Source organism: Ptiloglossa arizonensis, chromosome 12 (assembly GCF_051014685.1).
Source record: "Ptiloglossa arizonensis isolate GNS036 chromosome 12, iyPtiAriz1_principal, whole genome shotgun sequence".
Taxonomy (NCBI): Eukaryota; Metazoa; Arthropoda; class Insecta; order Hymenoptera; family Colletidae; genus Ptiloglossa; species Ptiloglossa arizonensis.
The window spans coordinates 9,732,612-9,747,237 of NC_135059.1; the positions used below are offsets into that span (position 1 = coordinate 9,732,612).

The window sequence follows — 14,626 nt, forward strand, 5'->3', positions numbered from 1 at the left end:
ATATGACAAACAATCAAAGTGAGACTTCAGATGAAAGATAACATTGAAAATGACACGATTTACGACTCGTTTAAATTCGTTGATCTATGTTTAAAATAAAAAAATATACCACGTGTATAAATAAAACAGAATTGTGGAAACTTGGAGAACATCTGTAGAGTAACCTAACTTAAAATACACACTACACAACATCGTAAAATTCTTACTGGAAAGTGAGACCGTTGGTGCTATTAGAAAAATTGCCACGTACAATATTTCACTTGCCGTTGTTTTTACAGCAAAACTCTGCATGACAAAATTTGTCGAAAGTTTGGAAACATTTTTGTTCGAAACAAACTTCCGTTGCAACCGCTGGTAATCGAGATAGAAACAAAATCGACTTTTGTCTAAATATTTACCAACGCGTCACGAGAAAATAACAGAGACGCGTAACTATGAAACTTGGAGCGTAACCCACGATCGTTTCAACGCGACGAAATCGTGGACAAAAACTTGTACACACGAGCAAAATTGGTTTGAAACGATTCAAAGAAAGTATAATCGCACGGTTGTAGAACTTCGATAATCAATGTATCGATAAAAAGACACCGTCGATAATCATGATGTACGATGTCTTTAGAATCCAACGGAGAAACCTTTCGAATGTCTTTCATAACGATATCGATTTCAAATATTTCACGGACTGATAATTTTTCGAGGACTTCGATACTTTTTTACATAGAAAGTCGAGAGGATTTTTGTCCGTATAGTTTTCTATTCGAAAGTCTCTTTGAATCATCTTTTCGTTTTGACATCTCCTTTCTAATTGCGATTAAAGACATACATGACTTGTTCCAATTTCGTGGACCACCCTGTATATTTAAAAAAGGATGTCCCTGACCCTTAGACGGTAAATAATATAGAAATCGAACTAGGAACAGAAACAATCTATCTAACACTATTCTTCTAATAATAATTAAACACATACGTGTTCCAGTTGCACGAACCACACCGTACATTTAAGAAAAAGTATTCCCGACCCTTATACGGTAAATGTAACTGATAAATAAAATGGAAATCGAACTACGAATGGACACGACCTGCTGTACAAGTTTTGTAGATTTCCCGAAGACTTAGTTCCTGTTCGAGAAAATCGCCGTATCGAAACTCGGCGTGTCCCGGCGAACTGACACAACAGCTGACCGCTCGAGATCGTCGACGCACGAACGAGAAGCACACGAAACCTTGCAACTCGGAGGGAAAGTACTCGAAACGTCGAAACGGAGGCGCGTCCTCGTCTGAAATTCTTCCCCAGGACGATGGAGACGAGAAAGGGGAAAAAATGAGAAAGCAACGCTACCACCGGTCGACGAATGCACAGGGGAATGAAAAAAGAGAAAAGAGTTGCCATTGTGGGAGTGAACCGGGACGCGACGCGCCGGTTAGGAAGACACGAGGAGTAGTTGCGGTTGTTGCGCCTGTAGAGATATTGATCGGCCGAGTCACGCAACAGGCTGCTTGTCAGGATACTCGTCAAGTTTCTCTCCCGGCCCAGGAACTCGCCTAAGGATTCTCGACGATATCTCGCGCGGCTGAAGGATCCGCGGAGTATGCTCGAGTGTTGCATAACCGTCGACATCGTTCCCATTAATAATTCACGTGCCGAAGCCGATGAACATTTTCGGCAGGATGATCCCTTTGCGGTCGCGCCGCCGACTAATTCCGTCGGTTCGGCATCGGTCCCGGTGAATTACTCGAACTACGCCGACAATCGGACCCTTTGACGTGCACCGGTATCGTCAAACGGCCGGAGATTCGCGACAAAATGAGTCTTTGATCGAATTATTTCGACGCTGGCTTCGAATCCGAAAACGCGGGAACCACCGATGGCCCCGAGATACCTAACTCCGCGGGAACCTGACTGGGGAAAACTTCACGGTCTCGTCTCATTGGGACACCGTGCTCCCCACCACGATGCGTTTCGTAAATACAGCAACGCCCCCAAAGGTTCCGATGTTTCGTACAGGTACGCAGGAGGAGGAGGAGGAGGAGGAGGAAGAGGAGGAGGAGTGAAATTTTCATTTTGCGTACGAGTACACACCGGTGGCGATGAGAATTTAAATAACAGATTATTATAATTTAAGGGGTGCGTTCGAACGCGAATGTATCGATTTGTTGTTTTTTTTTCTTTATTCTTTTTTCTAGGAGGACTGTGTTCATGAATATACGAATAAAATGTATTTTTTATTTTTTTTTTTTACACGGAAAAATTGCAACGAACGAGTGAATCTTCCGTGCGAAAATTTTATACAGGCGACAGAGCTCGATTTTGCCCCCCCCCCCCCCCCCCCGGAGGATTCAAACGATTTCGGAAAAATTTAATTTACCCGGATTAATTGTTTTCCAAACGACAATTTTTCCATAACTTTTCACGAGATCTTTCGATCGTACTTTCTTTGAAAATGTTTCAGGTTTTGATCATCGCGATTGTTTCAAACCTTTTTCATGTTCAGACATATTTTGTGCAATGTGGATCTTTTTTTCAACACAATTTTTTCTTAATCTTTTTAATTGAAAACGTGATTTAAAAATCAGCCTTAATAGTGTACGTAATTTTGAGTAAAAACAGTCTCGGCATGTATCCACAGAATTTGAGCCAATTCATAAATTGAGAGCTTCCGTTAATTACAAAACACCATTAATTGGAGGAACTCATCGGGCGCACTGCAAACTCGTATGTTTCGTTCATTATTTGCACATAAAGCGCGTTAAAATCACTCATTAGCGAATGAGACGCAATTTTCCAAATAGTGGAATTCGTGCATCCATTGTTATGTAACGTTATTGAAAAAAAAAAATTAGTTAAAATAATTTGGAAATATATTAGAAAGCAAACCTACCGCGTCTGCAAAAGTAGCTGTAGCTTTCTCATTTTTAAAATTGTCTTACTTTCTATTGATCGACAAAACATTCTAGCAAGAACAATTGTAGCTTATTTATCGTTATAAAAAACTTTTTCTCCTTTTTTTCCCTCGATCTTACATTGAATAAATTAGAAACTAAAAATATCTCTTTCACTTTATCGCGAGTTTCTATACCAAAACAAACAATTTATAACTTAACTGTCTCTATCGTTATAATTATTCATGCAATTTCGCAAATTCTTCTCAATATTAATTTCTTCGGAAAATTTAAAGACTTATTCAATATTCGAACGAATTTCCATTCATTTATTCTCCGACCTTTCACCGTAAATTCACATTGATTCGTTCGTTTTCAATACGGCAATTATTTCCTCTTATCGGTGTCTCACTTGCTTTCTCCAATGGTAAATCGATTAACGCCATTTATCCCAAAACCGTAGTCAAAACGTTTACACGTTATTATCGTGCGTAAATAATACACTAGTACCGGTATCAATTATTAAAAAATTTTATCTGTCGATGCTAGGAGCGAGCACGATTCCACCTTTACCCGACAAAATAGTAATTCAATACTCGGCATTGAATATTTCAAACGCGATCGAAGAGACGATTCGAAGAACCTCCTCGATGAATATTTCCGCAGTTCCACTAATGGAACGCAAGTGTCCCGGTTAACTGCAAATAAACCTGGCATTTCTGGATTAACCGGTGTGAATTGGACGATTCTGTCTTCGAAGGCGTCAATTTCAATGTCCGCGTCTCCTGGTGTCTCTGAATGCGCCGTAAATTCGGTTCAATCCGTTCTATTCGATCAACTAGGCCAAAGTGTGAACCAATTAAACTGTAAATTGGGCACGGAGCTGCCGGACTAAATTAAAAACTGGCGTATTCAGGGTAGAATGTACCTCGCAGTGGTTGGTAAAAAAGTGAAAATTTCTTGAGCCGTGGTAGGATGTTGCGGACGCATGGACCGACAACATATTGCCGTGCCATGAATACAGGTTTGATTGGACGTCCTATGTCCAATAACGTTGTTGACGTTTGCGCACCGTTGTCAGATTGTGTTGGTGCCGCTGTAGAATGATGTTCATTCAGTGATACCAGGACATACGACCGCCAATAGGAGTCCATCCTCCAGGTGAAGGGAAATCAATTTGTCCGATCAACGGCTTGCGGTGCGCGAATTTAGACGCGGATATCCGGATTAAGGGGTCCGGATCGAATTTAACTTTGGCCTTATAAATATACTCTAATACCGGGGACATAAATATTCCAATATGGTCGTTACGATAGGGTCCGCCCGAGACCCGAGGCCAGTTCAACGTCTACGTTCCTTTTCGTAGGTAGAACCGTCATTGTTTCCGGGCGAGATGACTTACTTGTCTCCCTGACGAGTTCCGATCGGTTGGAAATAATATCCAGAAATGAATGTATCCAATGAATAATATCCAAATGGAATCAAGGAGATTCCATGGCTTAGAATAAGGCAGAAATATGGAGTAACAGAATTTGTGCATCGTTTTTGAGAAAAATGCATTCGGATCCACTGCAGATGCACCTGACTGTGTACGTATACATCGTGGAGCAAAATACGTGGCACAGATGTGAACAGGGGGATTCTACGGTTCGAAATAAGAGTGTGAAATAACAAAACTGCATCCGGAGGCTTCAATTTTGCCATAAATGCGTTCAAAGATCAATCTGGTACGCGGGCACTTAACGGATCACCGTCTTTGAGGGTTTCACTGCTGTGAATTGTGCGGTTCAGACGATCATGAAGGGACCAAGCGTGGGTCTGAACTGACCCGTAACTTCACCTCGCTCGCACAAGTATTTCGAACGAACGTTCGACTACTTTACCATACCTTTATGAATTTCTACGGAAAGTCGACGGTACAATTGAGCAAAAGTCTAACTGGGTCCGAAAAGACCCACGCGCTGCACAACGAGGATTAAGGCTAGCGGCGACGAAACGTGCTAAACGATATTAGGTTGTTCGGAGAGTCATTTCGTTTTGTTTTTTTTTTTGGTGAAAACGAAACACGATTTTTTTAGAGCGTATAAAAATTTTATTAAATTATATATTCTCCATTTTGGAGAAATGACTATCCAAACAAGCCAATAGAAATGGATCAAAGTGCACCAGGCACACCCGAGAAACTGTGTTTCTTTCGCGTGGAACGTCAAGAGGATTAACCTAAGGACTCGGCGTGGCTTCTCTTTTTATTTTCTAACCTGACCACTCGTCCCGCGACTATCCAAACCGGCGATATGTAAACGCGGCTTTAACGTGGAATGGAAATAACCTACTCGACGTTCGTACATTTTCGCTGAGGCGTACTGTTTTCGACCGATCATGGACTGTTTTCTCCGACAACAAATTGCTCCGCCATTTTACGCCGCGTTCGATACCACCGAGACCTCATCACTGGAAGGGACACGATAAAACGTTTAAAGTACTTCCGTGTTGAAACACTATAAAAGCGTACAATTCCATCCGACCGTTTGCTGTTTCTGCGAATGCTACTCCATCGAAGTAAAGAAAGAACCCGATGAAAAGATTCTCGACAAAGAACCGAAAGCTGGCGAACTCCTCGAATTGATAGACCACGCACAATTTGACTGGCTCGAGATAAGCGCGAGTTCTTGTACTTTTCAAGTTCTCTCGAACAGTCTCGAGGACCCCCACTACAATGATCTGTCACGAAACTCTTTCGAAAGAGTTTTCGAAGTGAGGATTTTTTAAAAGCTCCACTGAATCTTCTCTGAGAAACATTGACGTTCAAGTCAAAGTCTCGAGGATTTTTGAAAAGCTCCACTGAAGCTTCTCTGAGAAACATTGACGTTCAAGTCAAAGTCTCGAGGATTTTTTAAAAGCTCCAGTGAAGCTTCTCTGAGAAACATTGACGTTCAATTCAAAGTCTCAAAGATTTTTGAAAAGCTCCACTGAAGCTTCTCTGAAAAACATTGACGTTCAAGTCAAAGTCTCGAGGATTTTTTAAAAGTTCCACTGAAGCTTCTCTGAGAAACATTGACGTTCAAGTCAAAGTCTCAAAGATTTTTTAAAAGCTCCAATAAAGCTTCTCTGAAGAACATTGACGTTCAAGTCAAAGTCTCAAAGATTTTTGAAAAGCTCCACCACTCTGAAAAACATTAACGTTCTTGAAAAAATCACGATCCCATCTTACCAATACAAAGACTATCGAAATCTCTCTGCTACGTGAGACCAAGGATCCCAAAGTAACCTTTGGTCGAGAAAAGGCCCTTTGAAAGTCGTCGAGTGTCCCGAAAGAACGAAGAACGTTCGAAAAGTGACATGTCGACTTTAAAGTGAACGTTTCACGCACGGTTGGAGTTCCGAGCAGGAGTGAAAAGGTTCCAAAAGGTTCGATTCTTCTCTGGACCTTCCGGCATTACGGTTGCGTGCACATTTTTGCATTTTATCCTTCTCTCCACTTTGCTCTTTCCGGAAACAATTAGAGTGCAGCGATCGACCATCCACGTTAAACGGTGACTCGAACGACATTCTCAAAGTTTAATTAAAAAATTATCTAAAACTCATTCGGGACTACTCAGTTAAATCGAAACCGATAATCGTCGAATTCAACGCGTTCTTTTTAATTATCGATCGAAACGACGTAAAACGGGTTCTGTTCCAAGCTTACAGAAACCTGCCGTATCATCGACTCGTACAGATCCGATGACTCATTCGTGAAACGAACTTATCGGTCCGTTCAACGAATAGTTCTCAGTCCGTTGCAATTATACCGACAGCCAGTAACTGGCACTCGGTACGAATGATTTAAATCCACGATTACGATGCGCTTGTCGGATGACAACCTGCCTCACTGTTCTGTTCCAAATTGTTACCCTGCCTCTCGAAAGATTACTTCGACTTGAGCAGGTATTTTCAACGATCATTTTCGTAACGGTTTTTGGGAATTAAACGGAAAGAAAGTATCGCAACAAACCACGAAGGTTCAATGGAAACGTTTACACGCGTTTCAATGGTAGAAATGGTCAATTGTCTTCGATATTCCGCGAGATAGAGACCGCCACGTACATCGTGTTTCGAAATATCGGTTCGAGGAAGATACGGTGGTAATCCCTAATTTTCTCACAGTTCTTTTAATTAATATTTCCCTATCGCGTGTACTTATTACCGTATCGATAATTAATGGCGATTAACAACTACTTCCAGCCCTACTGGAGCTAATTCAGCAGTTTAATACTTTCAAGAAGTTAAACGACCCTCTATTCTTCGCACTTCCTGTTCATGCGCGAACAATTATCCTTCTTTAGAAAATTCCACGTTCAACGACCCCATCATCCTCTCCCACTTTCACGCGTGCATTATTTCCCCAATTTGTTTCGTTCGTTGCGCGATTCCATCGTAAATGAGACAAGGATGCGACAAGGTAATTAGTATTATTCGAGTAAGGGGTGCAAAATTCTTTTATCGCTGTATTTATACATGAAAAATAATTACCTCTCTATATAACGCCAGATCCAAAATTCAACCATTTTCGCTAGTATATTCGAAACAATCGCGAATATCAAAATAAAAAATATTAAATACATATATAAAAGAAACAAATGTTTGTTAATTCTTCCATAAATCGGAGCACCTGTCCTCTCGTCTTGTTTGATTGCGTTACTGTAAAGAAACATTCGTTAGCGGAAATAACGGTGCAAAACCTTCGGAAACATTGATCGGGAAATCGTTATCAGAATATATTTCGCTTAATTGTTTCATGAATTTTTTCAATGGCAGCTGCCGGTCCGCGACAATTCACGGTATACAATGCGTTCAATTATTCGTAAACACGCACCGTACACATATCGTCGCTGTACACGAAAAATCCTACTCGATACGCAGGACACCAGCCGATTTCTTCGACTATTTAGGACTCCTCGTCGATACCACACTTAACATCGTTCGTTTCGCGAATCGTCGAAACGCGATCGCTTTACTTTCACGATCGAACGTCCATCGAAATTTTCGGATTCGAATTTCAACGGATCGAACGATTCGAATCGCTCCCGTTCGGTTGCGTCAAGTTAATTTATCTATTTATCTATCTCTTTTTTTTGTGTTTTCTTTTCCATTTTATGTAAAACCAGCGTTCGTTTGCTCGGTAAGGCACAACAAATTGCGTCCAGGGATCGAAAGCAATTACGATATCGGTTTCGATTTACGAAACTGTTACGAGAATTGAACAGATTTTATTTTCTGTCTCGTTTCGATCTCGTTAACGAGTTTTCAGAATTGATATCAGATCGGTTCCGTAACTGTTTTGCAACGTTTGTACAAATTTAACGAAAAGTGAGATTTTTCATGAATTTTGATTGAAGAATGTGTTAGTAGTGTGTGTAATTGAACTATTCGACGATACAAAATTGAAAAGTAATAGTTGTGCAATATTTGTACATATTTAATAGAAAGTGAGAATTGTAATTAATTGAATAGAAGAATGTACTAATATTTACTGAGAACGTAGTATTGTTTAGAATTGATGTGTTATCGATACAGAATTGAAAAGTAACAGTTATCGAACCGATATTACACTGGTTCTGTAACTGTTCTGTAACATTCACATAAATTCGATAAAAAGTGAAAATTATATTATGATAGATTTATTTAGGATTCCTATTTATATTAAAATAGAAGAATGTACTAATATCATGTAAGATTGAACTGTTATCGATACGGAACTGAAAGATAACAATTATGGAACCGATATAATATCGATAATCGAAATCGATACAAGTTGAAACCGATATTTCCGTAACAGTTACATTCTTTTGGTTTTCATGACTGTCTCGATTAGAACCTTGATACAACAGTTTGAAACAATTATTTTCGAAATTGTTCAAGCCCTGGTTACACCACATGGATCGATCGATTTTGCTCGATGTGATTTTTTCCCATTAAATGTTCAAATCCTCAATGGTGTGCTCGGAGTAGAAATCTGGTTCGGGCCATTTCCATTTTGTGCGTTTTGGTTTCGATTTCTCTTGAGCAAATTGTCGTTCGTTGCGAACAGTTCCCTAAACGCTACGTAAAAAGTTTCGTGATTCGAGATCCCTAGGATCATAATCATCGAACGATCGCGAACAATCGTTCGAATTGAAGCGAACCGTTTTGGTTCGCTCGTGTGCGGTAATTCCTGCCATTTAGTTACACGAACCTAAAAGTATACAATTACGTTTATTTGTATAAATTTCTTACAAAAAAAAAGAAAAAAAAACAATAGACAAATCGAGTGACGCATTCAATGGTAAATGGAACGCATCGTGTATACAGCTCGAGGTACAAATGTAACAAATGTGCGCAGCTGTTCAGAAGTCTTAGGACACTTGCTATATTTCGCGAGAAAAATTATGCAACCGTTGAATAATTTAGCGGAATATTAATCTCGTTTAACATTCGCTAGGATAAAGGAACTGCATGATACGTTTGTATATTTTAGACGGTTCGTAAAAAAATAAAACCTATATCTTTCTTTCTTTATCAATTTTAGTACACTTGCCAAAGATATACTTTTTTATTGTTGTAATATCGTCTCGTTTCCTTTGGTACACAATTTACCAAATTTCCGTAATTCTTAACGAATTGAAACAATTTGGAATATATTGTTAACCAATTACGGTAATCGAACGATTAAATTCGATCGTCACCTTGTCAAATAAGTAACATTAAACGTGTACTTATAATTAGATGAGAGTTGCTCTAAGTGAATTTTAAAATTCTAGTCTGAAATTAGGCTTGGTCCATATTTTTTTAGTTATTTGGTAAAATTATTGTTAGACAGTATTAACCTGTTTTGATTCGTAATACTAGCGATTCCCTCATTTCAATATGGCTGCTCTGGTTGTGGTCGATTTGTTTTCAATACCTAACCTTTCGTGCCTGACACGTGCGCAATTTACTACGATAAATATTGTATATTGGATCTCATTGTGTCGTCCATAAAAATATCCTGATACCCACTAAATATAATGATTGTCTAGTTCGGACGAAAACCTGTTACCTGCAGATGAACGATCGAACATAATTCGAATATTTGATGCACTAATCAAGTATCTGGATATTCGTAATATTCGAATAATGTGATGTGGACTAGAAATCAAATTCTTCAAATTCGTCGTTCTTTTTTCAACTTTATTTCCATTTCAGATATTCGAATAATCAAATATTCGAAGTACATTTGAGATATTCGAATATTCGAAGTTCGTTTAAGATATTCGAATACTCGATATTCGAAGTTCGTTTAAGATATTCGAATACTCGATATTCGAAGTTCGTTTAAGATATTCGAATACTCGATATTCGAAGTTCGTTTAAGGTATTCGAATACTCGATATTCGAAGATCGTTTCAGATATTCGAATACTCAAACATTCGAAGTACATTTTAGATATTCGAATATTCGAATTTTCGAAATTGGTTTAAAATATTCGAATACTCGATATTCGAAGTTCGTTTAAGATATTCGAATACTCGATATTCGAAGATCGTTTCAGATATTCGAATAGTCAAACATTCGAAGTACATTTTAGATATTCGAATATTCGAAGTTGGTTTAAAACATTCGAATACTCAAATATTTGAAGGTCGTTTGAGATATTCGAATACTCGAATATTCGAAGATCGTTTCAGATATTCGAATAGTCAAACATTCGAAGTACATTTTAGATATTCGAATATTCGAATTTTCGAAGTTGGTTTAAAATATTCGAATACTCGATATTCGAAGTTCGTTTAAGGTATTCGAATACTCGAATATTCGAAGTTTATTCGTAAAAATTCGAGTACCTGTAAAGTATTCGAACATTACATTATTCGAATAGTTTCAATTCGAGTTCAATTTCGGAAACTTCCTTCTATAGCAGGTAATAAATGAAAATTAAATTCTCAATCTAATCCAAATACCCGAGTTTCGTTAAAAATAGCAGGTGTCTTAAGACTTTTGATCGGCGGTGTACACGGGTATGTTATCGCTAATTGCATCGTTTGTAAAAACATCACTCTGTGTTCTCACTCATCGTCCCTTATTAAACCAGTTCTCCACGTCTTTTCACAAATTACTGAAGTCTCTTTCCATAAATTACATAAATATCAGTAAGAGCGACGATCACTCGCAGAGAAGACTTCAAAGATAAATGAAAAACATATTAAAAGTGGATGAGGAATGGAATGAGTCTTAAAGCGAACTAACAAAGAGAGGAAAAGGATGAAAGGATTAGTAACTAGCGAGAAAGAACTACGTTCTAACAAGGAACATCGCCCAAGGAATATCCGACTTTTACGAAACTTGCCACACAGTGTTGAAAAATATTACATCCGCTTTCTTTTTATATTAATTGATAAATCTACGTGTCCAAGGAATGAAATCTTTTCCCTAAAAATTGTAATTACAAAAGAACGGTCTGTGATCGGCAATCGTGTCTGAATAAAATTCTAGTAAGTCGTAGATGGCGCCACTGATCGGATTACCATTTCGTAAATATCCGACTGGCTACAGTGGCGCCACCTACGTTTTTTCCTCTACTGTTATTAATTTCTCAAGTAATTTAACTAACAATAATTGAAAAGATTTCTTGCTCGAATTCACGACCAGAAGTTTTCCTCGAGTTTCCAAGTACACAAACAGATCGAAAAACAGCAGCTACGATTTTCAAACATGACAAAGGTGACAACTTTGAGATTTCACGAGTCGCGAGAAGGAATCTGCAACGTGGAGATGTCACTAATTCCAAAAGCAATGCACAACTTTGAGATTTCGTGAGTGACTGTCTCGCGCAACTACGAAACAGTTGTCACCCTCTCGAACAGTCGAGTATCGTCCACTTGCAAAAAGAAATACGGGTTCGTAATTTCTCCAGGTGCCAAGTGTCCTGGAAATCGGTGATCACCGATCGGACGATCGTTCCTCGCAAGTCGTACGCTCACGTTTCGTGAAAAGAACAGCGGAAAACCGATTTGGGGTCGGCCAATTTCGCGGCTGTGTCGAAGAACACACACTCACGGTGTGCACGCCACGAGCGCGCGAGGCTCGTGCTCGTCGAGCACATATCCTAAACATTCTACGTTCGTCGCGTGCTAGAAAAAAAAACAATCTCGTCCCAGGAAACGCATCTCGCGCGCACTTGGTTAAAAATATGAGAAAAAACATGTCCCACCCCCCGATCGACCGACGTTCTCACTGGTCGTTTTGTGTTCCTTCATCGGCGACCGAGGTTCGTTTCACTGTCCTCGGACGGGGATTCGCCTACGCGCGAGTGATCTCCGCGGCTTGGGATCCGCTTACGAAGTTTCGATGGCCGCGGTGACACCGCGCGGAACTTGGTACCGGAGATTCGGCGTTCTCCACGGTGTACTCGTGGTCGTCGTCGGTGTCCTGACACGTATACACCGATCCCTCACCAATAGCGGCGTTCCACGGATCCGTATGCGAGTCAAATCCAACGAAAGTTTCCGTTCTCGGTCAGCGGTACCGTGGTATACCGGGTAGCGTCGAACTCGGATCCCAATCTCGAACCAAGAGAGAAGAAAACGATCAGGAAACTTGATACCTTTCTCTCTGCACCGTGGAGGTCTGCAGGCTGCATCCGTGTACCGCGCGCAGTCGAACGTCATCCTTAGGGATACCGAGGATCGGTCAGGTACCTCGACGAGTGATGGAGGTTGTGATACAACTTACTTCTCCTGTGGTCTCTGTGGAGCTGATTGGCCGACTGGTAAGCGGGATACGGGCCGACGTAAGGCCCATTGGTGTAGTCCGGCGGCGGTGGCAATGGTTGCGCGGCCGTTTGGAACTGCGAGACGCCGTAAAGCACACCGATGAACCGTCTCCATACGTCGTGACGCCTGTGATTCTCCTGCTCGAGCTGGCCCTCGCGTCGCCTGCTCTGCGAGGAGCCACTCTCCGTCGAGTTGCTGTCCTCGCTGGTCCCCAGACCGGGATCTCTCTCCTCGAACGCGGCCAAACTGGTCGCCGGACTACCCTGGAGACTCTTCGCGGTCCCTGTGGGATGGTAATACGAGAGACTCGGATGAGGGATCACGTAGGGCTGCTGGAGCTTGCCGGCCAGGTCGTTATCCGGCATCGTTTGTTTCCCCTGTTGCGTCTTCTCCGTGTCGTCTTCCTCGGTGTAGGCAGGTCCGAACAGCGACAACAGAACAGGGAGCAGGAGCATACCGTGCATGGCTCCGATGAAGATCACCAGGAAGACCATTTTGAAGAACACCATGAATATGTAAGTGCCGGCGAGCACCAGAGCGATCAGACCAAGAATCGTCGACGTGGCACCTTGGACTATCGGTAGTCCCAGACTGTAGAGGCATTCCTTTACCCTATCGTCCGGTGTTTTCTGTTTGGAGCTCATATAGGCGTAACAGATGTGGGCAGTGAAGTCCACGCTGAACCCTATGCACATTATCAGATTGATCATGGATATGCTGTCCAGGTTGACGTCCCAAAGTGCCATGTATCCAGCGACCCCTAGCTCGATGGAGATGATACAGAACGCCACCCAGAGGCAACAGAGCACGTTTGGTATGAAGATGAAGCTGATCAGCATCATGATCAACGCCCCGAACACCATGCACTGGATACTGGTCGGTTTCACCAGCTCGAACTGATCGAAGAAGACGAAATAGGGATGAAAGACGCTGGCGTTCAACGGTGAATCGGTGCAGATGCGGCGCAGCTCCTTCACCATGTCCTTCTCCTGATTGGTGCCGCTCACGTTCACCGCCTGGATCACGAATCTGCTCGCCACGATGTGTTCTTCCGTTTCGTCGAACCTCACGTCCAACGAGAAGCTACTCTCCGGCGACAGCCAGGTCTTCAATGCTGTCACGAAACTCTTCTCGTCGGTGATGTTCGACTCCAGTTGGTAGTAGTTCATGTAGTTGAGGAAATTTCGTAGCCAGCTCTCCGTGAAGATCGAGTGGCTACTGATGTAGCTGCTCGACTCAAGGGACTTCGTTAGGTTCTCCATTTGTTGCTGGATAACCGGGTCGCTGTAGTTGTACTCGCCGCTTACCACCACCTGGAACACACCACGAAAGAGAAACGTGAGGCAGATGTCCTACGAACGTTACTGTCTATCCCTTGCCACGTGCGTGACAACTATCCAAAGAAAGCATTCCCTCGGGACGTAACGTGCAACTACGCCTTCTTGTTTCCGGTCTGTCCGTCGTGTTTTCCGCGTACGAATTTCAACAGACCGGAGTCGTCTCTTTTGGAAACTATGGCAACCGATTCCCTGCGCGAATTAATAATTCCTTCGACGAGAAGAAACAGTTTGGTCGAAACGTGCTTTCCCTGACGCGAGGGAAGGTCAAGATCGGGACAAGGTCTTTTTAAACGATATCGAGATTGATGTACAGAACGAGTACAAAATAAATGCTACAAGATTAATCGATGAACACACGAGTGCAAATAAACGCTACAAGATTAATCGATGACCGGACGAGTTACAAATAAATATTACAAGATTAGTCGATTTTGCAAAAAGCAACGTTGAATGTTACAATTTGGAAATCGACTTCGTTTTTTTTCTAAATTGTCGAGCTCGAAGAAAAGGAAGCTGTTCTTGTTCTGGATTCGATAGTTTACCCACGGAATTTTGATATTAAATTCATCGTTTTGTTTCGAATTTTATTTTTATTTAAAATATTCTACTAACGATATTTTATAGACTGTTTCCATT

At 41.2% G+C, this 14,626-nt stretch overlaps 1 protein-coding gene across 2 annotated transcripts in view; it reads right to left on the minus strand.

Moving 5' to 3' along the window:
* Nucleotides 1-12,407: 12,407 nt before the first annotated feature.
* The window catches only part of Ptr (patched domain-containing protein), a 66,500-nt gene continuing 64,281 nt past the window's right edge, over nucleotides 12,408-14,626 (minus strand). Inside the window, exons 9-10 of one of the 2 annotated variants that reach the window (XM_076324228.1) lie at nucleotides 12,610-13,963; nucleotides 12,429-12,546 (exon numbers count right to left, since the gene is read on the minus strand). In XM_076324228.1, coding sequence (XP_076180343.1) covers nucleotides 12,542-12,546; nucleotides 12,610-13,963 — 1,359 coding nt within the window. In that variant the 3' untranslated portion in view covers nucleotides 12,429-12,541. Of the gene's footprint in view, nucleotides 13,964-14,626 lie in introns of both variants that reach the window. The other variant, XM_076324227.1, reaches the window with a different exon arrangement.